Here is a 27,582-nt window from a genome sequence, read left to right as displayed (position 1 = left end):
GCAGCTACGATTCTAAACAGACGTGGAACAGTTTGTACAAGTTGATTTAGAAAATGATTCGAGAATGTGTTTGTATGCAGACGACACTGCAGTGTTTGTTCGTTCGAAAAATGTGCAGGAATTTAGTCAACATTTGCGAGGTATACTAAATTTATTGGTCAATAGTTGGCGAAGAATTATGAATACTAAAAAAGATTAGTCAAATGGATCGAAAGGGAGAATAAAAAAGAATAAGTTGTATATTGTGTTTAGAAACGTATTGGTATTAAATATGTTGATTCATTTGAATATTTAGGTGTGATTATTGATACAAATTTTGCAGTAATCTTAGATGGGGTAATCATATTAATGCAGTATTATACGGATAATTAGATATATTAGTAGAATTAAGCATTATTTGTCTGAGAGTATAAGACATTTGTTATATGATACAATGTAGTTTGATATTGCTACAAATAGATCATTGTATCTTTGTTTGGGGTAGAAGTGCACATTTCCATTCGGATAAAGGTAAAAAATGCGAGAATTGTTCTTAAGTAGGTATATTAACGTCGCACAAGCAAATGCTCTCAAAATTGCAATGGCAATCAATACATCAAAGAGTTCAGCATACCAGAGTTACATATATTTGTACACTATGTAGGATAATCAATGAGATAAGCCACGTTATCTCAGACAACAGTTTAGTCGCTGTAAGATACACGGGTAGTACACACCTTTTCATACACCTTATGTCATTAATTGTCCCTTGTTCATAAAAAAAAATACAATCAAAACGGATTATTCTAAAGACTCTTTAAAAACTCTTTTTTCATGCAGGGTACCACTTACCATGAATGATAGGTTATGAAGGCATAGAGCGCACATGTGGAAAACGTATTAAAATATGTCAGACTGAATACATTTGTGTGATTATATTATATAGGCATAGAGTGCACATGTGGAAAATGTATTAAACTGAATCGATTTGTGTGATTATAGATTATTTTTGTGTCATGTATCATCATCTGGGGCAAATTATTCGTACATGTATAGGGCCCAATCTTTCTCTCTCTCTCTCTTTTCTTTCTTTCTTTAAAACAAAAATAAAATATCATCAGGTTTCAATTTCATTCTAATCTTGCTCAACGAGATCTTGGCGAAGTGTATTCCGGTCAATATTCTTAGACTTTTTAAAGGTTACATAAGTGTGGTAATGGATGGTTTAACTGTTTGTTTTTCAGATCAGAAAATTAATAAAATGGTCACTCACGCATCATTCGACAACAGCCGAGTTATTTGTCCGCTTGTGATCAATAACAGTCGCTGTCTCTTTAGTAACTGTGATGCATTTTGTATACTATTAAGATGACAAAATCCGTAAATGTTATTTACCCGATTATATTTCCTTTTATGTGGAGGGAAGGGTTTTCTATAAATATCAACATTTCTATCACCCATGATAACTGAATGACAATTGAAGTTTCCCATCAATGTCAGCAAATCTTCGTACATAATATCTAAAACTGCACGTGCAGAATTGGGGATATAACTTTGAAGGTTTCTATTGACATGTTGTTGTCTGGCTATTTAAACAATATGTACATGTGGCTGTCTCTAAGTGGTGATGTCATATCTATTATACACAAACTCATTATAAATCATATGCATCTTACATCATGGCTGTAAACATAAATAGTAAATTGTGTGACATTGATAAAAACACATGTATACGAAAGTATATTTACGTTTATATATATATATATATATATATATATATATATTTAAGAAGATAGAATTGGTTGCCTTTTTAGTTTGTGTTTTGATCGCTATGGGATGTAGTAACTGCAAATATTATACAAGATTTTTTTAGTGATATAGAAATCCTGCAGAAATTGCGAACATTTAGATTATTACAAAAATGCAAAGCATTTAGACATTTAATTTTCTTGTTCTGTTGTCATAACACAAGATACATTGTAAAGGGCCAATCAGTATGGTAAAATTAAAAAGACAACTAGAGGCAGATGACACTAAGAAGATCAATGCATGTGTGATTTTTGTAAACTGTATGCATATCTGTGTTGACATGATCTACATAAGATCCAGGACATTGCTTGTCTAGCCGTGTGTGTGAAATTCATCGTGCATGTTCTTACAAATTTGTGTGACCATATAAGGCATGGTGCCTGGGTGATGTTCGTTATTAAGGTGTTACTTAAAGCAGAAAATGAAATAAGGTTCGTTATTCCGAAGGTTCCTTATTCCGGAACACAAAACCTCCTAGATGTTCATTCCTATGGTAATGAATAGGGTTCGTTAATCTGAACATTTGTGGCGTTATTCGGAAGATTTGTTACTCGGAAGGTTCAGTGATCGGAAAATGAAATAAGATTCGCTATTCCGAGGTTTCGTTATTCAGAAGGTTTGTTAATCCGAAAACGAAATTATGTTTGTCACTTAAAAAACAAAACCAAAAAAAAAAAAAAATCTACGGTGAAAAGGGGTGGGAAGGAAGGGAGGTGGTGGGGATCACTGCTTCTGTGGAGTAGTTATGTGGGTCGTAACGGGCTGACCAGTTATGACCAGGGAGCTTGCGCATTAGTCTTTCAAAGGGGATAAGAGCATGCATGTGTGATTTTTTTTTTCTGTACCTTTGAGTGGCATCGTATGACATGTATGATACTTGTTTGTACGTTATTATACACGGCTCATGATGATGATGTAAATGAGCATAGAGGAGGGAGAAAATTCTTCTTTTATCAATAATCAATACGATTGTATTCCAGTTCGCCAATAAATGTGCACATGTTAGGTGTGCGTGTGTTGTGTGTGTGTCTCTCTCTCTCTCTCTCTTCTCTTTGCGTAATACCCTACCATTTTGTTTTTATCAAAACATCGCTTTTTGTCACCAGAAGATTTTAAAAGTTTTCGGAATTACAAACCTTATGAAAGGTGTATGGCTTAAAGTGTATCTTTGGCCAAAAAATTATTTTGGATATGTGAAAGAGACACATTTCAGTAATCCATTGCACCAACTTTCAGAGAAAATGGGTCACTAATTAGTGAAATAATGCATCTCAAAGTTTCCCAACACACTTTGTCTGGGAGATTCAGGAACCGCTGTGGTTCCGTAACCCACTGCAAACAATAGGGTTTGCTGTAGTCTTGCCTCCCAGACCCATTGTGTTTAGAAACTTTCAGATGCATTATTTCACTAATTAATGACCCCTTTTCTCTGAAAGTTGGTGCAATGGAATACTGAAATGTGTCTCTTTCACATATCAAAAATGATTTTTTAGGCAAAGATACACTTTAATTTGTTTGTCATGTTGTTTATTTACAGGTAAACGATTGGAAAGATGTTTTGATTCTCTCAAGTTCTTTCTGTCTCTTCTGGTATAAAGCCCAGTACCGTCTTAGCCTGTCATATCTGGCATTTGAAGTGATCTCATCTTTTCATCCTTCAACGTCCGTTCAATGAACAGTGGTATTTGATGTGTAGCAAATACGTTAAGACAGACAGATAGATGGCAAGGCTCGACATTAGCGGTGGCCCGCGGTGGCACCGGGGCAACCACTTTTCAAGAAAAGGTATGTTTTGGTGGCCTGATCGGGCCACCAAATTTCATTGTCGCGCCATCAAAAGAAAAAGTCAGTATCAAGACTTGGATGGATGTACGTAGATAGATAGATAGATAGATAGATAGATAGATAGATAGATAGATAGATAGATAGATAGATAGATAGATATAGATAGATAGATGAATGGATGGACAGATGGATGGATAGATAGATAGATAGATAGATAGATAGATACATAGAAAGATATAGATACAGACTGAGACTGACAGATGCTGATTGATCTATAGACAGCGGATATATAATCAGTAAAATAGCCGAAAGGTTGTATAACGTTAATTTGGAGTGTCATTCCTTTCTCTCTCTAAATACCTATCCTTCTCCCTCTCCCTCTACTATCTCTCTCTCTCTCTCTTTCTCTTTTATCATATCTATCTATCTATCTTCCTCTTATCCATATGCTTTCTTGCAGGCCAAGAGGTTGAGTTGCATAATAGTTGATTCCTGAAACTCGCCAGGAAGATGTCAAAAGTTCCCCATGTGAAAGCTACAAAATCGTCCAATCCTTCTAAAGAACAATGTCAAAGAAGATTATTCTTTACGGTCACATGATTGTAGCTACTATGTATTTCAGCATCTATATAGACAGTCTGCTGGACTGTAATATGTGTTTTGTAGGCCAACGCAAATTTTAAGTTGTGCCTAAACATTTCAGGCTGGTGTGTGTGAGTCGTTTTCGAGCTGGTCAAGATTTTACAGTTCTAATTACTGGAGGAAATGTAACGGTTCCATCTAACGGTGAAAAAAAAAAAAAATTAGCAATGTCGCTAATAGGTCTATAGTAAATCTTGACAATGTGTGGAAACAGTTTCACATATAATTGGCAAAATATTAAAATGACATATTTGTCACAAAAAAAAAAAATTCAGCACTTTCACTTGATCTTCGACCTTTTGACCTTTTTGCCAAAAAAAAAAAAAAAAAAAAAAAAACTTCCCAGAGGATCTCTATATCGTAATACATGTATACACCAAGTTCAAAAAAAAAAAATCCTGCAGGCATTGCATAAATATGAGGGAAAAAGTGAAATTTTGAAGAGTTGACCTTGACCTTTTACCCCGACCTTTGACAAATCATCCTAAAGTCCTTACATAATCACTGCCAGTCATTACATGTACATGCATTATGATCCCTGAAGATACCTTGAACGATTTCCGAGATATGAAGAAAAAGTGAGACTTTAACATTTTCATTTGATATGGAGAACAAATGGGAAATTTAAACATTTTCACTTGAGCCTTAAGCTTTGACCTCATCACCCAAAACTTTCACCACAGAATCTTCGTTTGGTAGTAGTACATGTATACACTAAGTTTCAAGAAAATATCTTCAGTCATTGCATAGATAAGGGGAAAAAAGTAACATTTTGAGCATTTGACTTTGACCTTTGACCTTGAGCATCTGCACCCAAAAGTTGATAGGCACAACTTCACCCCCTTATACATATACCTGCCAAGTTTTATTAGGATACCTCAAACAGTTTTTTAGTTACGCTGTCCACAAAATTGATTACGGACGGACAGAAGGACGGACAACCCGAAAACATAATGCCTCCGGCACCACTTCGTGGCAGAGGCATAAAAAATCCGTCAAATTAACTGGAAGAAGACTTAGGGATTCACAATACCGATTTGCTGGGTCTCTGAGATATGACTAACAATGCTGAATTTATTGATATTCATGGCTACATAGATTTTCTGATGCAGCAGATGTCAACAAAACAATAGGAAACAGACAATAATCAAGTGTGATATCTGGAATCATGTAATCTTGTAAAGGTAGGCCCTACTCAATGGGCCTATGACTAGATGAAAGTCCATTATGCTGTAAATGACTGGTGAAATTACAAGTCTGCAATAAAACAAATAAAAACAAAACGAATATCATAAGAAATTTGTGTAGTATCCCATCCACAATTATGTGCTACGCTTTGTGCCTTTTGATCACGCAACTCTTATGATTTGCATATTAAAGGAATTATACACACCGCCAAATGCCGAAAGACCTTCTCAACATACACCAAGTGATGTTTCCAGATATGCACACACAGTACATACACGCATACATTGATCCAAATATTGTCAGTTGCCTTTAATGGGCCTTTATTATCATCACATTCATTGGGCCTTTTCATTGTTTCTTTAGCACTGACAAGATAGCAAGAAATCAAGATGTCTAAATACCGTTCACGTAACCTGCATGTTGACAATTTTTGCAGCTTTTCTGTGTACAATATTAATTGAAAAGTGCATTTGCAATTACTACATATATTCCATAAGCAGCATAAGACACATTTGTGAGGCAACAACTTCATCTATTTATCATATAAACAGTAAATACGTGATTTTCTTTCTGTATCGGTGGCACACAATATACTACTTAGAGGCTATCCAAACAGCCTTGATGCAAGGTGCATATTGAGTTGTAATGAATTTGTGGGCATAAATATGACAGCACCAATAAAAGAGACTGCCATACAGGTAGTTGTACAGCTATAATAGAAACCTTCAAAAATATATTGATATATACATGTATACTACAATGAAAATAATTTTCTGAATTTGAGCAAAGGTGTAGAAAGACACTTTGGGCCATCTATGAATGTGAAATGGAGGCCCTTGCATATAACTACAAGGAAAAATGAGATGAATGAGGAGAATGTGAAGAAAATTTGAGCATGCAGAAAACACAGACACAGCAAAGTAGGGGGAGAAAACACTGTCCGAAGTGTCCAATATGATACAGATGAAAAAAAAAAAGGGAACATATCATTTTCTTCAACCTTCATTAACAATTCTGATATGCCAAAAAAGACAAATACACCATGTAAATGTCACAAACATCTATGCATGCAGAAAGGAAAATGAAAAGGTAAATTTGCACTCTGTTTGATAAGACTCAACAGGGTATAGAAAGCCACTGCACACAATGAAAACTTAAGACATGTATCGGTCTGGCCATCACACTGGATATACACACTTACTACACACAGGGTCTTTGATACATTCTTTATCTGACACATAAAATGCTTGAGAGTGCTGCAACAGGTTTGATTGTACCATGAGTGACCTTATCATTTATCTGCAACCTTTAAATAAATAGATGACAACTTGTCACAGCATAACTCTGCCTTAACATCTTTGGTTTACTACACTAATAACCCGTATGTCTATTTCTCCCATGGTAATCATCTATCATACTTCCACTGTCCACATGCTCTTTGGGTTGGTCTTGTGTACATTACCTGTGGCAACCATGTGACCTATTAAAGCAAATTTAATCTCCAATGCCTATTCAGGGTCAATGTATGAAAACAAATATTACAGTGCACTCATGTTATAATGAACACATCATAACAAACCTCTCATTATAAAACAAAGAGAAACACAGAAAAATAAAACATAATCTCCATAAATATCTCAAAGAATTATCTGAGTTCACTTAATAACAATAATATTTCAAGTAAATCAGCTTAATGTTCATAGATATCTCAATGCATAATCGGAGTTCACTTAATAGCAATAATATTTCAAAGAAATCAACTTTCAATGATACCATACCATTAGTGATACAGTCAAGAAAAACTTTGCACCCATGTCCACTCAGGTCCGGACCTCGAGCTCAGTTTAGCACCTCATACTTGACTTCATATGGTGTTCATAGCTGCAGAATGAAGGACCCACAGTTGGGTATATGGGAATTTCATTCTTCACATAAGCATATTTTAAAACATATTGCCTTTTAATACATAAAACCATACTGATATGATACTATACTACAAACATTTTTCGCGGTGTTGAAATTTTCGAGCATTTAGCGCAACCAGAAGTTAATGCGAAAAATAAAAGCATATGAATATTTTTGTGTGCCATATGTTCCAGTAGTTGATGTCCTGATTCTGCCGCATTAAAAACACGCAAAACTCTTCTTACCCGGCCAAATGCGAAAAATTAGTCACGCGAAAATATCCACTTTTACAGTCATCATTTCTCTGATCACTGCAAGCCATCAAACCTGATCATAAACAATCAGAACACTTGAAAACTATTGCATATTATTTGATTATCAAAGCAGATTGCATGTGAAATTAATATTACAGTATGTGTTGCTACGTCAGAAAATAGAAAACAAGAGACCTAGCGGTCTCGTACTCACTCGGTTATAACAAGTTCACCTTCAAAACATTCTTGGAGATTACTACCTGCGAACATAGCAAACCGGGGGCATGATGTCCATTTGTATATTCTATCATACTAGTAAAAATACCTGCTAAATACACTGTATTTAGACGATTTGACAATGCAATTTTCAAAATAGATCAAATCGTAAAAACTTGCCCCCATTTTAATCCTCGCCTGACCCCTGTGTCTACCATATAACAACATTGAAAGTACACCGCCCCCCCCCCCCCCCCCCCCCATGTATTTACTTTGAATATTCCTGGAGATTTTTCTCTCATTTTTTAAAGATTCTCTAGTAAGGAGGTTCTGGGATCCTTGAGTGAAATATATATATTGTCACCCAAGTGATAGAGCCTGCCAAGTTTGGTGACAAATTTGATCATGTGTTTTCAAGAATAAAAAGTAAAAATAAGGCCTCAATTCGCTTGTTCCCTGGGTCTACCATAAATATCCTTGAAGGTATATACGCCAATGTCCTTACTTAGAGTGTTTCTAGTTTTAAGTTTTTAGTTTTCTTTTTTTTTTTTCACTTACAAGGGGGTTCTGGGGTCCTTGTATGAAATACATATATATTGTCACCTTAGTGATAATGCCTCCCAAGTTTGGTAAAAAATCTGACCTTGCCTTTTCAAGAAGATGAAAATTAAAAAAAAAAAAATTGTCCAATATGGTACCCCCAAACCCTTCCCCCAATCTGCCATGGACAAACTTGAAACTACAGTCACCTATCAAACTTACTAAATTTGAGAGAACGGATTTGTGAAGATCATTAATTTGGGGGGTTTGCCGGCCTCCCCACTACCTCCCCCCCCCCCCCCCCCCCCATCCCAGATAATTATGTTCAAGGGGGTCCCCAGGCGGGAAATGATGCCCATTTGTACAAATTCAGATTCTATCACCCTAGTGATAACAGCTGCCAAGTTCGGTGAAAATCTGACCACACATTTTCGAGAAGAATTTAGACCCCCACTGGGCAACACAGGGAGTACCCATGGATATGCCATGAAGAAAATTGAACAACACTCAACAACGTACCTAGTCATAGCATTAATTCAGCTCAAGTACTTCTGGTTCTAGAGAAGAAGATTTTTAAATATGGATTACTTTTGGGGGGGATGGAAAGGGGATGCTACCTGCCGAGTTTGGTGAAAATCCATCATGGGTTTTTCGAGAGGAAGATGAAAATGTAAGTTTACACACGACAGATGATGCATGAAACATGATGTACAACGCATGATAGACACTCAACAATGAATGATTGAGCCTTTGGTTCAGGTGAGCCTTAAAAAAAAGGCCTCAGGCATCATCCTGAGTTGTGCACAGACAATTTTTATGCATTGCAAAAATGCAGTACAAAGAGGTCCATGGGACTGAAAAACTGAAATGACCGGAGAGTACTGTATCAGTTAAGCCCTCTACAAGAAGGTCATGTCTGATCATGATCCTACACTATCAGACTTAACATGCTGCCGGTACACCTACTTTGGTGGACTGCATTATGCACAGGTTTGATTTTTATGCAACAGAGAGAGAGACATACAAAAGTATCACTTTAATGTAACAAAGAGTATAATATCATGAAAATTTACCACAATGCTGCATTCTGGAAGCCACAAGCATTACAAAAATAGCAAAGCTTTGCTTTCTTTTCCCGTTATCTCATTACACACAACAGATATCATTTGTACAGATGAGATTCCTGCAAGTAAAACAAAACCAAAAACATCTATGTCCCAATCAAGTTCCTGATCTAAAAACTCAATAAAGGAAACAATTATTAGTGCAACAACAGACTTGAGTTTGATTTGGTAGTTGCTTATACAGAATACAGAGTCTGTAGCAAACTTCTGTAATTTTGTTTTCATTGTAAATTCTGTTGGTTGTTTTAGGTTGTTACATATTCACATGATCAACATTCAATATCAAACTTCACATAACTCACGCTTACATTATCAAGGTTATCACAGGCTTTGCACAAAAGAATAGCAAAGGAGAAAGTCAAAATAAAGCCAAAAGTAAGAGTATTATGCAGGCACTCTGTTACATATTACAAAAGTAATCTATTCGTTTTCTGAATGAAATTGTTTTAAAGGCAAGAAATAAGAGAAAAGTGAATCAAGATTGAATTACACAAGTACACTTTAAATGACAAATGGCGACTGGCTGAAAGTCAGTAGAAATGCACCTTGGGTGTCCTATGGACTATTCATAACACATGTCTTCTTTGTGTAAAATATGGGCCCGTAAACTTCCATGGGTGTGGGACACAACATTAGTTGAAGCACCAATATTTGATTGGTGCTGCCATTATATTCAAAATCCATCATGATTCAAAAGTGTCAGCAGACTGCTTCTTTCACTTCACAGTTTTTGATCAAGACAATTACATTTCATTGGGATTTCCCCAAGTTGTTCAATATTTCAATGTGATTGCACAGATTTTAGTCACTCATGTTTAATATTTTACAAAGACTGCAGAGATTAGAGATAGCCTGGTGAAAACTTTAGGAAGTACAGTTATAAAAATAAAACTGAAACTGTTTCTTCTTTTTCTTTTTAGGAGATCCCATGAGGGGAGAAAGAAGCTACTATGACCATTCATTTTTGACTGAGGGATTTAACTCAAAATTACGTTCAGTAGCATACATGAGCATCGCGAACATCCACTGATTTCGTTTTTAAACTGGAGAAACAAGATCTGAGACAAAAAGACAGACATGGAACAAAAAAATATATTGCCTTTGAGGCCTTTCAGTAGAGACATTATTCAAATGACTTTAGTGAAATGCAAGGACACTCGACAGAGGTTTGATTTTCTCACAAGGTGCCCAATGACAACATCACAGCTGACTAATGTATGCGAGACACTTATCCATAGGTTTGCTTGTGATGTCCGCATTCATGGTGAATCTTTGACCCGGAACCATTTTGAAGTGCAAACTCCGCAACAGCTTGGCCAGAATCACACGAGACTGGATCTAAGGGGATTAGAAGAGGTAGTCAATCACTTAACTCTACAGACCTCTCAACCGTTCTGAGAAAAAAAAAGGATGATTTAGCTCAAAAACAGGGGAAAAAAAGCAGCTCCCATTAGACACAGAACCTCAACACAACTAAGATACTGATTACAGGCAATAAATCCTTGTGAGCATTAAGCAACCAGGGCAAGCAGAAATCATAGCCTCTCAATGACCATAGGAACAAAAAATATTGTAAAATCACACTTTTTTTGTCCAGTTTTGAGTTATCACATAAACAAATAAATTTTAGGATTTGACCTTGATCTTTGACCTTTGACCTCTGTCCAATTTCACTCAAACGCTAATCAAGTAATTGTCCCATCATACATCATCTTCGGACACAGTTTGGTGAAATTTGCTTGATCCAGTCTTGAGTTATTGCGCAAACAGACATCATTTCATGATTTGACTTTGACCTTTGACCTTGGCCTTTAGCCGATTTCACCCAAAATCTACTAGAGTAATTGCTCTATTATACTTTATACCTGGACCAAGTTTGGTAAAATTCCAGTCAACATTACTCAAGTTATCGCGTAAACCAATGCGCACGGACGTACGTACGGACGCACGTAAAGACGTACGGACATACGTACAGACGGACGGACAACCCGAAAACATAATGCCTCCAGCACCAGTTCATGGCAGAGGCATAAAAAAAGACAAAGAAAAGAATGAAAATGGTCATACCAAGGCAAAGTGTTGACCGATGCATGACCGATGACCAAGCGAGAAGGGAAAGTAGGCATACAGGGACTTCATTCGTCTGTTGGTAAAACGTATGATAAAAGATAGATCAGGATGAAGTCTAGTAGACTGAGGAGCTACAAATATTTAGTTTGACACTTAACAACCAGGAATGCCAACCTTGTAAAAAAAAAAAAAATAGAATTGCAGCATTATGAAGGTTGAAAACATATTTTTCTTTTTGTTTGTTTAATGGGGGGGGGGGGGGGATAGGTGGAACAGTATTTTTACCTAATCATTTGAATATGCATAATTTAGCATGAATGATAATTTTTTGAAAAATCAACTTAACAGTTCTTTTAGACTACATCACAAGCAATGTTTGTGCTAATTTTCGTTGCGATCGCGCAGTCGACGGCAGAGATCAACCGGCTTCTATCATCTACCAAAATAGCCTGGCCTAGTTAGGGTTAAGGTTCTTGACCCTGGTTATCAGGAGTTTGACTGAGTGTGCATAATCAACTTGACTATCACGCACTATCAAGCTTTCATATAAAAACAAAGAAAACATGAAATATCTACCTAGCTCAAAAACGAAAAAAAGAAGACTCACTGATCTTCCTCGTCACGTCGGAAGCGTTCAGGACGAAATTCTTCAGGGTTGTCAAAGTAGCAATCCATCATACCCATGGCCAGGGTGCTAGCCTGTAATGGGAACATAATCTTATTCAGTTCTCGATGGAATCATGTAGGTTTGAGAGAAGACAGGCATACACCTTCAAAAGTACAGAAAAAGTAGACATTTTCACATGATGAACTCTTCTCACTCTCTTGCAAGTAGTGCAAATTACTAATATGTATGTTTGAGAAAAACTACTTTTGCTTATAATGTCATCATGTTTCGATAACGATTTCATTCAGTATTTACCAGAACATGAGTTCCTTTGGGCAGATGATACTGTTCGTACTGGACATCAAAACCCAACACACGGGCTGTCCCTTGAACTGGTGGATACAGCCTCATTGTTTCTTTCAGAACCTGCAAACATTGATTAGAATTGGGGGGGGGGGGGAGAGAATAGAAAGGTGACAGAAGTATTTTGTATGTGCTACTGAAATGCGGAAATGTTACACTATTTCATAGTTCCACAGTGAAACAAGAAGTGCTGCTGCTGTTACTTCTAAGTACTACTAAACTTTTACATCATCAACAACTACTTGTAATGATGATTAATTGGATTTCAATTCATATCAGTAGCAGTGGTCACATTACGCGAAACTATATGTAGTTTGCTTACTGATAATTTCCAAATGTTCAAGCACACAGTCACACTAGACAAAACTATGCATAGTTTGTCATATAAAACAAGGAAAAGTAGAAATTACGCGGTGCGTAAAATATGTCCCCGCCGGAAGTAGCATTTAGTAGCAAAATGTACAATATCGGTAAAAAATCAAGGTCAAAGGTCAAAGAAGTCAAAGGTCAAAATTCTGTGTAGAAGTTTTGAAGCCCTCACCTAGTGCCATCACAAAAAGCAAACGGAATCGAAATCGGGTTAGAAATGGCGAAGGAGTAGCATTTTGTAGCCAATGTACAATATAGGTAAAAAATCAAGGTCAAAGGTCAAAGAAGTCAAAGGTCAAAATTCTGTGTAGAAGATTTGAAGCCCTCACCTAGTGCCATCACATAAAGCAAACGGAATCGAAATCGGGTTAGAAATGGCGAAGGAGTAGCATTTTGTAGCCAATGTACAATATAGGTCAAAAATCAAGGTCAAAGGTCAAAGAAGTCAAAGGTCAAAATTCTGTGTAGAAGTTTTGAAGCCCTCACCTAGTGCCATCACATAAAGCAAACGGAATCGAAATTGGGTTAGAAATGGCGAAGGAGTAGCATTTTGTAGCCAATGTACAATATAGGTCAAAAATCAAGGTCAAAGGTCAAAGAAGTCAAAGGTCAAAATTCTGTGTAGAAGTTTTGAAGCCCTCACCTAGTGCCATCACATAAAGCAAACGGAATCGAAATCGGGTTAGAAATGGCGAAGGAGTAGCATTTTGTAGCCAATGTACAATATAGGTAAAAAATCAAGGTCAAAGGTCAAAGAAGTCAAAGGTCAAAATTCTGTGTAGAAGTTTTGAAGCCCTCACCTAGTGCCATCACATAAAGCAAACGGAATCGAAATCGGGTTAGAAATGGCGAAGGAGTAGCATTTTGTAGCCAATGTACAATATAGGTCAAAAATCAAGGTCAAAGGTCAAAGAAGTCAAAGGTCAAAATTCTGTGTAGAAGTTTTGAAGCCCTCACCTAGTGCCATCACATAAAGCAAACGGAATCGAAATCGGGTTAGAAATGGCGAAGGAGTAGCATTTTGAAGCAAAATGTACAATATAGGTCAAAGGTCAAGGTCAAAGGTCACAACTGAAATTCTGTGTAGAAGTTTCAAAGCTCCCATGTAGTGCTATCATAAAAAGCAAACAGAATTAAAATTGGCTCATAAATGACAGAGAAGTAGCAAATTGAACATTTTGATCACACACGGACGCAGACAGACAGACGGACGGATGGACAGACAGACACACGGACACACACACGTACGGAGCCTGTTTCATAGTCCCCTGCTCGAACTCGTTCGGCGGGGACAACTACTCGTAGTTTCGAGCTCTGATGAAAAAAACAAACAAATGCAAACATGCACAGTGTAGAAATTAATCGAGAATGTACAGTGTGTGTAAACAACATGAATGGATTTATTATGGCATAACAAACTTCTCAAAGTTTCAGCCATGGCCAGACACACTGTACACAACTATACGTAGTTTTGCGAGAAGTGAGAAACTTCCAAAGTCCATGTAGGAAGTTTGGCAGGGAGTTTTGCTGTTAACTTCTCAATAAGTTTGAGGTCACATAGCCAAAACTATGCAAGCAAAATACTGTACAGTAAAACTACACCACATAGTTTCATGTAGTGTGCCCATGCCAATTGATAGTTGACCTTGACTTGGCCTAGGAGTAAGACTTGGAGTAAGGGCGCGTTTACACCGAGCACGGTACGGGCAACAGTCTGGGTCTTTGCTATGGTGCGTCTACAGGAATCATGTCTGGTTCTGTTAAAAAAGAACCAATAATCCGGCACAAATCACAAAAAAAGTTATTCTCATGTTGAAACCAAGAGAACAAGATCAACAGTAGAAGATTAATTTTGTAACAAGATTATCAGCGGTCCAGGGATTTCACCTTGCCAACACCACAGTGAAGTTTGGAATCAGACAACTGAGCTCATGCATGGTGTATGATTACAGTGTAAACCACCATCTACAGTACCTGCACAGCACTTGTGTAATTCAAACGGATATTGACATACATACCAAGGCCCACTCACCAGCATAAGGTATTCGAGCTTCATGATATCCTCATAAGAGACAAAGGTTTTGTCCCCCAACTTCTCATTTAACTCCTGTTTTACTCTGTGGAAAAGAAAGAAGAAAAAACAAATAGAGGAAAACAGAATATCTTGGTGAGTAATCACTCTTTAATATTCACATAGCCTTACACTGGCTTTGGATTAAACTTCACTCTTTGAAGCTGTACACAGTGACCATCTGCATAAAGAGCTTAACACAATCTTATGAAAAATCTAATCTAGCACTTCCAAAACAATGAGAAAATGTTGTTTTGGTGCATCTCAGGATTGAGCATATCAGGGTCCTGCACTGTACCTCTTACTATATGGATTTGTCTTACTATAAATCTTTACTACTATCATCACTATGACCAATGAAACATTTTTTCTTACTCTATGGCTTTCATGAAATATAATGTAGACCACTAATCTGAAGTGCTAAAAGAAAGAAAGAAAAAAAAACACACACAAAGGCCAATACATTGTGGGGCAGTTTATATTCTCGATGCATAATGGCACATAAATGCCTAACATAATCATGCTTCAGAAAATGAGATATGAATAGAGATCATCACATGACATATATGAATATGCATCACACACCCAACAATAAAAATTGCCAGATATGGATTTTTAGTTAAAGTATGAAAGAGCAGACTTTAAGCTTTAAATGGTATGTATAAACTCAATTCACACGGACTCTCTTTCCTTATCTAAATACTGGAAAGAAAGCACACTCTGCAAAAGTATGTGCTGAGAAAAGAAGCTCTGAAGTACAATGTTATACACGAGGGGTCTATTCAAGCACTTAATCTTACCAAGCTGTGCTAGCTGAGCCATAAATGGGACAAAAAAAAACCCAGGATGTACAACACTGCAGCAGCAACAAAGGGCTCACAGATTAGGTTGAAGTTGCACATGCTCTATCAACACAATCTATACATCGCTCCTGTTGACTTTTAAAGCAGTAGCATACGCCTTTCAAAAGTTATCAGAGTTGAAAGTGAACAGTGTGTAAAAGTTTTTTTTTAGAAATTGAAAGGGACCTCTACGAGATACCAAATCATACTATTCTACCAAAAAGTGTTCTAGAAAACCTGCTTAAAAACACAATTTCCCATTTGTGTTATGATCCTAAACTTTGGAATGATATAGTAGAAGGGTTGCTCTTCCAGAAAATATTTTTAAAAAAAATCGAAGTTGATTAGATTGACCCTTTTCACCTTTCTTGAGTCCTCAGAATGTAAAATCAGGGCTCGTGGCTTAGCTGGTTTTGTGATGCATGGTCACACATACTACTTACATATGAAACTGATACACTTACACTTGAATACACTTACACTTGAATACACTTGAAACTGATACACTTACACTTGAATACACTTACACTTGAATACACTTACACTTGAATACACTTACATATGAAACTGATACAAATGTTCTGTTTCCCATATCTAGTGTAGTTTACATCCTGGGCATTGTTACAGCCAATAACTTCTCATTGTCATAAACCCACTCAAGAATGAGCTCAGAGCCCTCTTCATCTGAAATCTTGACTCACCAAACAACTTTCAAAAGGCTTCTAAGCCTCTTTTAATGTACCTCTCCTTATCAAAGGTTACTTTTGACATACAATACTTGCAAAGCTACATGCCCTACAAATCTACAAGTTTTGAGCTGTACTGCCCAACCAAGCACCAACCAATATGAGACAACTTGAATTACAATAAATTTTAGAAGAGACACAAGACCTTTCACTGTGCAGTAACAAGATAGAAAAAAAAGACACATGAAAAATGAAAATGATGTGAATCAATAGTGAGTCACCGAGTTGTCATTATGAAACATGCCTTCATGAAACTTGTGCATATCTTCGCCATTGAAAAAAAAAAAAAACGTCAACACTCACTTCTCATAGACATCTGGGTATCTGCACAACTGCTGGATGGTGAAAGATAGTAGATTGCTGGTTGTTTCTTGACCTTTGTGTAGCAATGCAAAGAATTACAGAGAATGGGGAAAAGGGGAGAATATTGACATCAAAAATATAATACATCCATAGGTGTAATAGACATACTGAGAAGCGATTTACAACGTAAACACACATTTAAATGGAAGCCCTCACTACAAAGACATGGTTATATTGGGGTGCGTTCGAGCGCTCTAAAGCGAACCAAAGCGTACCGTACAGAACTGTGCCAGTTTTGGAGTGTTCAAGCGCTCTCTGTGGAGAAAGCGTACCTCATGAGTTATTTTTAGAAAAGGTCATGCTTGTTTGTAGCAAGAATGTCAGTCCCCTGGCGCTTGAACTACTTACAGCTGTAAGAGAATGATGTCTTTGCATTGTGACGTACACTGTACGCACGTGATACGCTTATGCTTTATAATGAACTTTTGGTACGCTTTGGTACGCTTTTGGAGCACATCGGGAAGTGGTCCACTTTTGGCTCGGTAGAGTACGGTACGGTAAACTTTAGGAACGTTAGAGCACTCCTCTGGCACGGGTACGGTACGGTACAGTTTGCTTTAGGAGAGCGCTCGAACGCACCCTTAGTTTCACTGATGACGTAGACATTCCTTCTACAGCATATCCATATTAACCTACAGCCAGCGGAGGTTATGTTTTCTGTTATGTAGGTTTGTCTGTCTGTCTATTTGTGTACAAGATAACTCAAGAACAGATGATCAGATTTTGACTAAACATGCAGGGTGTGGTCATAATTATGTATTAAAGAAAGAAGCAAATTAAATGTTTGGGTCATGACTTCAAAGACCAAAGGTCACAGGGGTCCTAAAGGACGTCAAATAAGCTTTAAAAATCTCTCAATTATTCAGAAAGCGACTATCAGATTTTCACCAAACTTGAAGACTGTGCTCATAATGAAGTAAGAAAGAAAAATTTAAATTTATAGTCATGAGGTCAAAGTTCAAAGGTCACAGGGGGTCATAAAGTACATAAAATGAGCTTAATCTCCCAATAATGTTAGAGAGAGACAGTAGATCAGATTTTCATCAAACTTGCAGAATGTGTTCTTAATGAAGGGAAAAAAATAAAATTAAATTTGGGGTCAATTAGTCAAAGAGCAACAGTCATAAAGGATATAAAATAAACTTTTCTTCCAAAAACTCAACAATGGATAATCCAATTTTTACCAAATGTTTGATGTAAATGTTCCTATACCTCTTCTTTCGTGCTGAAGACACTGCCTACAAAATAGCGATATTTTTAATCATGGCGGCTTGGCAGAGGTCAACTAACTAATTTCTAGCATTTTAGAGACTGTACGTGTAGCTGCAGTCTCAGGAGACATAACAAAAAGTGCAAACATCTCGATAGTTCTTGGTAGTACACTGTAGTGTACCGCAGCAAGTAATCAATAACATCAGACAGACGAGACAAGTTGTAGGTTCACCTACAGAATTTGGATTTTTACTTTTTACAACCATGATAAAAAAAAAAAATAAATAAATAAATATATATATATATATATATATATATATATATATATATATATATATATATATATATGAAGGAAAGCTTGGGCTACCTGCCACAAAGAAGGTGAAAAACTCATCAATCATTTCCTGTATGCCAAACTCCTGGCTGCTGAGGTTCTCGGAAGCATTCAGGATGTGAGTCAGGATGTCTTTGGGGACGTCTTCTCCCCTCCGACGGGCTGCCATCCTCTCAAGGATGATGTCTCGACCAATGTTTCGGATGAGATGAGTCGCCTTTCTCACTTCGCCTCGAAAGTCTGCCGCCTCCTTTGTGGGTAACATCTGAAAAAAAAAGATTGAGAGAGATGTGGAGAAGATACTATATTCAAGAAATCTATGATTTTTTTCACTTTATATTTAAAACTTCAACTTCTTTTCTCTTCATCTGCAATCTAAGTACAGTTGAACCTCTGGTATCCGGACAAGTCGGGACTGGGGGCTCATCCGGGGATCTGCCTCCCCCTCGACGTTTCGCGCTATAATTCTGTAACGCGAGAAGGCCTCGTCACGAGGCTTCTTGACTTTGTTTGTTCAAGTCTCACGCAACTTTTGAGACCAAATTTGCAATGTCCGTGCATACTTTTGCGAAGCCATGGCCCATTTTTGTAACGGAACGTCGCCCCAAAACGGAAACAATTTTGTGATTTTGTGTACATTTCCTACGGAAAACAGGGCTCTGTCATGAAAGTTATAAAAACCTGATTATTTTTACAATTAATCACTTCCATTGATTAATTTTATGCTAATTATGGTAGAAAAGTGGCCAGTGACAATTTCCAATGAAAAAACAAAGAAAAAAACAGTTGAAAACAAAGAAATATATAAGAAATTCTGAAAACAATAAAAAACCTGAGACTTGAAATGAGTTTTGGAAGTTTTTGTGATGTACAATTATTGAATATGCTAAAACAGATTTACAGATAAAAAATCAATGCTTTCAATGCTTTTAATTAGGCTAAAATATGATCTTGAGCTTAATTTGCATAATCAATGAATTAAAATTAGAAATCGATTGTTTCAAAAAATCTTATGACACAATCTTGTAAATTATGACATGGGTCTCATCTCACACATGCAAAATTTCATCACGATCACACCACCGATAGCCGAGATCTTTTTTTTGGGGGGGGCGGAATAATTCCCACTGATCAGTTACTAGCCATCCCCTTTAAGATACTTCGCTTCTCAACTCAAATGGAGTGCATTTCTTCTCTGACTTTTTTTCCTCCTTCTTCTTCATCATTATCATCCAATTATTCTTCCCCCTCTTCTTTTGTCTTCTTCTTCCATAAAGTAGTAGTAATAGTATCATTTTATCACTCTAATCATTTTTACTGGTACTGCTGATGTAATCTTTTTTATCTCACAAATCTGCAGTAATTCATTTCTGCTCCGTTCCCCCCTCCCCCCCACCACCTACGTAAGATCTTACCCAAAGCCAGGGTTTCCTAATGTTTGCCATCATTCCCTTCAGAACTAGGGCGGCAGCCTTTGGAAATGGGCAATCAGGATCATTGATCACATCCAACTTCAGGGAGAAGCCAACCTGAGAATAGCAGTATGAAAACACAAGAAGATAAAATGATGATGATGACAATATTGAAAACACTGATGTTTGTTTGTTTTTATTTCCCTCTTCAGATAGAAAATATACACAAGTTGCATATATATTGCGCATATTCATACAGCATGATGAAAGACAACAGTATCAACAAGAAGAAAATAAATGAACAACATCTCATTTACATCAGACACATGTCCTGCAATCATATACACAGGCCACAGGCATGATCATACTCAGTATGTAATAGCACACATTATCAAAAACTGTCCTTTACATAAATTTTTGTAATATTCCCCATGTAAGTCTGACTCTGTCTGATTGGTTGACACCAAGAAATAAAGGAATATTCAGTGGATGCCACTGCACAGTTCTATAACAACATTAATAAAACTGACCTGCAGAACATAATTTTTTAATAGGATGATTGCTTGCTCTAACAGCTTTTCAAGGGAAGGGATTGGGAACACACAACTGTCTGTTACTTTTGAGAAAAAAAAGATCAGAAAATGCCTCCAAAAACACCTTAAATTCAACTGAGCACTTCCTGACCTCTTTCAGTAAGATAAAAAACACATTTACACGAACACATCTACATATTGTGCAGAAAGCTTAATCTCATGTACAGTTAAATGCAGTCTTTGTGCTTTGTTTGTTTGTTTGTTTTTTGAAGTATTGCTAAGTTTTCGATCATTTTGGTATGCTTACCCTTGCTATGATGTCAAGAGTGACATTGTTGAACTTGTCTAACATGCACACTTCCTGCTGGCCATCAGCAACAGGAATAAGATTCTGAATGAAGCTGTCGGCGCTTGAGTTGAATTCATCAATCAGACCCATTAAGTACCTAGCAGCACAAGAACAGAGCAAGGACACAAATCTATGTACATGATCACACATACTGTAAATGCAGAAATATTTGTGGCACATTAATTTTTGCAGATATCACTCTTCCTTTGGATAGCACAACAGTTCATAAACCCACAAAATTATGTTTGTGAGTTTCTATATGCCTTTTTGAATGGGTTAAATTGTGCCTTTCCTCAGCTGACAAATGCTCACTATGTGCGCATGTATGCCTGTGTATCTTTCTGTTGAAGGGATCATGTGTCTGTATTCCACATTCAATATGTGTACTTATGTGATTCAAGCATGATGTGAATACATTGGTATGCATACTTATTAATTGTACATTCATTTTCAAGTATGGGAAGTGTCAAAACAATTTTTTTTATTTTTTAATCTGTGTGTGTGTGTGTTTGTGTGCAATGGTAGAAAACATATGTTTAGTAAATCACCTAGCATGAAATTTAGGAACACACATTTGTTTTTGTGGCGCTCAGCGTGTAAATATTATTGAGCCTAAAATTAATGACATTTATGGTATAGCAACATAAACACTCATAAGTCTGTCATAAAGTCAATTTGGTCCTGAGTAAACTGCATGCTTGAGCCTTACAACACATGACCTTCTTGTTATCACAGAAAACTGGACCTGAAGATGATGAAGCGACATTGAATAAAAGCATTTAACTCTCTATGCGCCATGGTGTAAACCCCCTGTGCGCCACATTATTCTGAGACTGCAAAGTAAACATAGTTGGGGAAAACATTTTGTTTTTCAAATCTATGTGTAAATTTTGAATAGATTTTTGTTACACTAGAATTGTCATGGGCACAGTTGTAGAGAAAGAGTAAAGCTAACCTTTGACATACAAATTCTATGACAAATCTACCATTATTTCTCTATCAAATGACCAGTAGCTACACTATTGTCCAGGCATGACTTTTGCACACAAAACAGTAACAGAAACTTATAGAATCTAATCCCAAGTCCTATAGGTAACACCGCTTGATATTCAATCACCATATAATGCAAGCTACATGTGACAGGAATGGACTTGCGAGTGATGCTTTCATTGCAGTGTGGCATTTGGAGATTTACCAGATGGTTTGGGCGGGTGTGCGTATGTGAGCAAAATGTGAACTTGGCACACCATCAACTCAAGTCGGTCGTGCAAACGTGGCACACACATGTTGTAAAGAGTTAAAGCAAAAGTAACTCCATTAATGAAAGCAAACCAACTTTTCACATGGAAGTTATATGTAGATGCAGGGTAAGCTCATAGCCACAATGACAAATCTTCAAACCTACAATGTACATGATTCATTGAATATACGGTTACCAAGACAGAATAAACAATACCAAGCTTACTAAAAAATAAAGGAAATCTGAGCAAACACCACAACCACATTTACAGCTGTACTTAAATAATAGTTTCAGTATCACTTCATTCATCAATAAGGGCTCCTCACATGTCTGTGTGGGTCACATTAGTTATACTTTTATAGCTCTCTGGTTTCCTTGTCTTTTATTTAAATCACCACTGATGTGATGCATCTTTTTCCTTTTCTCTTTTTTTTTTCATTTTACAGTTCTTTCTAGATTCTGTGTTTGTAGCGATATCAACACCATCAATCTCTTTTCAACATTCTTTAAGACAGCAGGAGCATATATTCTTCTGTATATAATTCCATATACTTTTTTTTCCTCCTCCAAGGGAAAAATAAAATATGTAAAACACACTTTAAGTCAAAGTAGAGAGAAAGAAAGTTAAATTTGGGGTGTCAAAAAGTTGCTAGCATTTAAATAGTCAAGACCTTTAAAGGCGCATAGTCCTGGTAGTGTAGAGGGTGCTGTTGATGATACTGCTGATCACCGTAAGCATTTGATACGAAGATTGCCAAAGTTGAACTGTTATCAAGAGTAAAGCGCGTAGGTGTTGCTAAGTAACAATGCCTTCGTTGTCTTCTCTGCGCATCACACAGTCTGTAGTAATGCCAGGGTGCGTGCATATGTGCTTCTTATTACGACATCTCAAAAGAAGTTTGCTAAAGCTGTCATCCCCCTCAGACGAATCATGAGCCGAACTGTGATTGGAGCACTGACTACAGTGAATCGGACTTCTTCAGACTTGGGGAAGAGGATCACAGTGTAAAGTGCTAAAAAGGAGTCGATAGCGAAGGTCTCTATAGGAAACTTGCGCCATGCGCCTGCGTACGCATTTGACTAAACCACCAGGATCATGTGCCTTTAAATCTTTGTCCAATATTGTGCATACTTTCCTCATCCCTTCCATTTCTTAAGGTACATACATGTAATATCTGTTAGACAAGGTTCTCATCAATCACTTGGGCCTGCAAATGGCATTGTACCAAACTGCCCATGTCTATTATTCCTTCGTCAGGTATCTCTTTTTTCTAACGGCAACATGCAACATGATCTTTTGAGTTTCAAAACTGATCTTCCTCGATGAATCACATGATAAAAATAATTAATAAGCAAATTTTGTAAGGAAGTCACGCCTACCACTAGTTCCTCAATCATGCCTCATTTGCTTGAAAGTTTTAGAAATATCCCCTACTATACATGCTCTAACAGAAAAAAGAAATAAATTGAACTCAAATATGATCCTTAATTGCACAGCAATCAAAATCTAAGCTGCTTCTCTTTTTTCCCTCTCTCTCTCTCTCTCTCTCTCTCTCTCTCTCTCTCTCATCATGCATCTATCTATCTATCTATTAGGCATATTGTTAGATATGACTGGTGTCACTCGATTAATCATAAATGCCATATGGAACACTTACGTGGCAGAATTGATAGAACTCCATTAACCCTTCAGTGAAGATATCCATGATTATGACTTTTGTCCCAACTACACAAAAAGTTCAAGCTAAAATAACATTCTCAGAGGGACTCAAAATTCATTTTCCACAATATGGAATTTACTTGCAATTTATCAAAAGGCCCTTACATGAGAATTGGCTGGCTGATGCAATTTGCCAAGATAATAAATTGATTTAGAGTATTTTGACATATGAAGTGTAAAATAGCTTGGAATGAATGTACTGTAAAAGTGGAAATTTTCGCGTATTTCGCGCAACCAGAACCTAGCGCAAAAATAAAATCACGCGAATATTTTTGCTTGCCATATGTTCCAGTAGTTGGTCTTCATTCCACGGAATTAAAAACACGCGATACTCTTCTAACCCTGCCGAGCGCAAAAAAATTAGTCGCACGAAAATATCCACTTTTACAGAATATGAATTTCACCCCTGAAGTACCCTCCCCATACAGTAGTTGTGGTTAAGTACACTGTATAGAGTAACATTACGACCAAATATGTTCTAGGAAATCATATTTTCCAACAAAACTAACTGCATGCATTTTGCTCTAGCATGGGAAGATCAGTGGGTATCGTTGTTGCCCTATCTGTTGACTATCGATAATGGATTCAAAGAAATTACGCAGCAACTATGATCATGTATGCACTGAGATGGTAGTACTTCCAGTGATCAATCTTTCACCATTAAATACTTTGCATTTTGTTGTTACCCAACTGAAATCACATTAAATATTGTAGTGTTATTTCACACATCTGTTTTTATGCATGTTTAAATTTTAGAGCAAAAATTGCCAGTTCCACAGTCGTTTTCCCTGTCAGTGTCAGTGACATTTGACTTACTGTCTGTGGAATGCAGGGTTGATTAGGGTACGCTTCTTCTGCCACTTGCTGTGGTCAAGTTCGGTGACCAGTCCATAGCCGGCTATCCTCTCGCCGAAAACAAACTGCATCTTTTCGTAGGTGTGCGGCGGCTTTGTATGCAGGCTATTGGTCAAGAGGTTCTGCAAGGAAAGAGAATTGATTCGAACCGACAGTAATTGACAAGTCACATCTGGCACCTCACAAGTACAACATTTCTAAAGGTGTGACATCCAAAAGGTCCTGGGAGATTCTCTTGAATGATGTTGTGCAATAGACCCTGTTATAACAAAGTCCCAGAGACCAGCAGTTTTCTTTCATTATACCGAAATTTCGTTACAACCGAAAAAATTAACACTAAAAAACATAGAGCCACTGATGTTGCGCCATCAATTTTTACTTCAATGTACCAATACCATATTTCGTTATAACCATGTTCGTTATAACGGAAGTGCACTGTACAAGTATATAATTGGCAGAGAACAAAAAGTCACAACTGAACAATGTATTGCTCAAAGCACATATTAAATTAGTACATTTTAGGTCATTTCTTCAAGAAACTAGCCACTTCACACAATACTCTGCAAAAAACATCATACAAATTCATTGAAGAGCATTCATTCTGAGCTTGTACAGTATGAGTTTTACAATCTAAATGCTAATGACGCATTTAGGGGGTACAAACTTATCTTGATAGAGATTTTGAATTTAATCTGCTCTAATTCTACAAATATTATACTGTTCTAGTAGATTTTACTTTGAACATCATGTCAATAGAGAGACGTTTCACTGTGATCACACATAAATGCAATGACTGTGTCACATAATTCTCTGAACTTTCTTTTCCTTTTTTTTTTTTTGGGGGGGGGCATTTATCAATGAATTTTGGTACATTATTTTTGATGTTGACAATAATTTTCTATAGACGTTGACTGCTTCACAATATTGCATCACCATTATGCAATACTCTGCAATGTAAATCCGGAGTTCATGCGACCATCAAGTAAAACATGATAATGGCCCTTAAAAGAATAAAGCGATTGTGATGCCTGCGATTTACTACATATGGCTTTTTGACTGCTGCATAATATGGCATCACTTCTATGAAACACTGACTTTGCATTTATAATACAAAATTAATATACGTCCCAAGTTCACGCAATCATCATTACCTTGACAAATTTTGAGTCCAGGATGAAAACGATGACACGATGGAGGACCTGCAATTTATGAATCATGCCATACTCCTTATACCTGAGCAGCAGAAGGAAAAAGCAAGCCAATCTCTTTAGAGCTCACAAATTTCTGAATAATCACTAAGTATAAATGCACAAGTTAAATGTATGTAAATGTTAGGACCCTACTCTTGTAGAGGGTCATATTCCTTTTTTTTTCTTATGCTCAATCATGCTCATGTGTAACATGTTACAATGTATTATGTTCTGAATTATAACCACTAAGGCCAAGTTTTGCTGCCAAAAAAGAAAGCAAGGATATATGCACATACACACAGACACTTGGGGCACTGACCACTCCAAAAACTGGTATTTACATAAAGGCTACATTAATCAACTGATATTAAAAGGCTGGTACATGTACAGCACTTTTTATATATAATGGGCCTACTGTACATGTCGTAACCACACATCCTGTTATAATTATGCTACGTAAGATATGTAGAAAAAAAGTGAAATTGTAACATTTTTACTTGACCTTTGACCTCATGACCTGAAACTCTCTCTACAGAATCTTTATTGGGTATACATGTAGTTCAAGTAGGAACCCACAGGATTTGATCAAATGCACCCATGGGTACCAATATCGAATAGTGGGGCCAGAGCCCACCTGATGCTCCTAAAGGGCCCCCCAGGATTTGGTCTCAACGAAACACAATCATGCACAAAAGTACACTTACAGGCATTGCATAGATACGGGGGAAATAGTCAAATTTTGGGCACTTGACCTTGACCTTTGACCTTGAGCATCTGCACCATAAAGTTGATACATGTAGGCACAATTTTACCCATTCCTACATATACATGCTTTAAGTTTCATTGCAAGTCCACCTCAAACAGTTTTTCAGTTTAAATACATTGTCCACAAAATTGTTTACAAACACAGACAGACAGACACATAGACTTCCTCACACATAATACTGGTACAGTGCTCACCACTTAATAGGGATGGGTCGGGAGAGAAGTATTTGCATTGAACAAGTGGTACAGTGTAATGCATGACATTGTGTAGAAGCTAGTACTCTCGATGAGATGACCACCTCCAGCTCTGCGCTATGTCTCGCTGCCTAACAGCAAATGTTTAGGTTGTAGTTGGCATAATCTATCGGGAACTGATTAGAAAATAATCCTTCTAGTAAAGAAATGAAATCCCAGCATTTATTTGTAAGGATTGACTTCTCATCCTTAGACATTAATGAGAAAAAAAAATGGAAGTGTTGCAGCTAGATTTGTCAAGATAAAGCAGTTCATGGTTCTGATTAAGCAGTGAAAATACAACTGTAACATGTAAAAAATTTGCTACCAAGTACTGTACATCAAGTTTTGTTGCACTTGAGTGGGGTTCCCACTAAAGCGGTTCTCTATTAACAGGTGAGCACTGCAGTATGATACCTGGTATAATGTTTGATGCAATAAAGGCATACTTACAACTTAAATGTCAGTTTTCCAATGGCATCCTCTTTCATGCTTTTTTCCACCAAGGCATCATTGCCAAAAATAAAGCTGTATGAGGAAGGCAAGAAACAAGGAAATTACACTAAATGTACACTCAAACAGTGAACATTTAAGTTAGGTGATGTTGTATCCTACACTTTATGATAGAGACTAATATTTTGTTTTACTTTTTACTTATAAAGCTGTCATCATTTCTTAGTCTCAACTCACTTGTAAAAGGGGGAACTGAATTTCTCCCTGCATGTATGGGGTTGAGGTAGGCCTACTGTAGATGTAAGTCAAAGGTGTTCTGTGTATGTGTATACTAGGCTCTTAATAAAATGAAATGTTCATGATATGCTCCAGTTCTGACATTATAGAACAGGTTTAGAGGTGAAACTTTTAA

General features: G+C 36.9%; 1 protein-coding gene across 1 annotated transcript; it reads right to left on the bottom strand.

The window, feature by feature from the left end:
• Positions 1–8,637: 8,637 nt before the first annotated feature.
• Positions 8,638–27,216, bottom strand: LOC139732396 (cholesterol 24-hydroxylase-like). Its single transcript, XM_071643261.1, has 12 exons — positions 27,171–27,216; positions 25,680–25,761; positions 24,490–24,650; positions 20,672–20,810; positions 19,835–19,948; positions 18,453–18,684; positions 16,814–16,886; positions 14,884–14,968; positions 12,435–12,545; positions 12,120–12,211; positions 11,510–11,585; positions 8,638–10,780 (listed from the first exon to the last, which is right to left on the bottom strand). The coding sequence occupies exons 1-12, from the start codon at positions 27,206–27,208 to the stop codon at positions 10,643–10,645; spliced, it is 1,341 nt and encodes a 446-aa protein (XP_071499362.1). The 5' UTR covers positions 27,209–27,216; the 3' UTR covers positions 8,638–10,642.
• Positions 27,217–27,582: the final 366 nt, after the last annotated feature.

This window comes from Diadema antillarum, unplaced genomic scaffold (assembly GCF_040938485.1).
Source record: "Diadema antillarum isolate AM-2024a unplaced genomic scaffold, OU_Dant_1.0 seq00000419_RagTag, whole genome shotgun sequence".
In the NCBI taxonomy this organism is placed as follows: domain Eukaryota; kingdom Metazoa; phylum Echinodermata; class Echinoidea; order Diadematoida; family Diadematidae; genus Diadema; species Diadema antillarum.
This window is presented reverse-complemented; position numbering and strand designations above follow the sequence as displayed.

What these genes read in the sequence shown, in the direction of transcription:
- LOC139732396 (XM_071643261.1), bottom strand. Translation starts at nt 27,208, where the DNA reads ATGAAAGAGGATGCCATTGGAAAACTGACATTTAAGTT. An exon ending in TGGACTCAAAATTTGTCAAG is followed by an intron (nt 24,651 to 25,679) that starts GTAATGATGATT and finishes CTTTCCTTGCAG; the next exon opens with AACCTCTTGACCAATAGCCT. An exon ending in CCAAAGGAACTCATGTTCTG is followed by an intron (nt 12,212 to 12,434) that starts GTAAATACTGAA and finishes TTCCCATTACAG; the next exon opens with GCTAGCACCCTGGCCATGGG.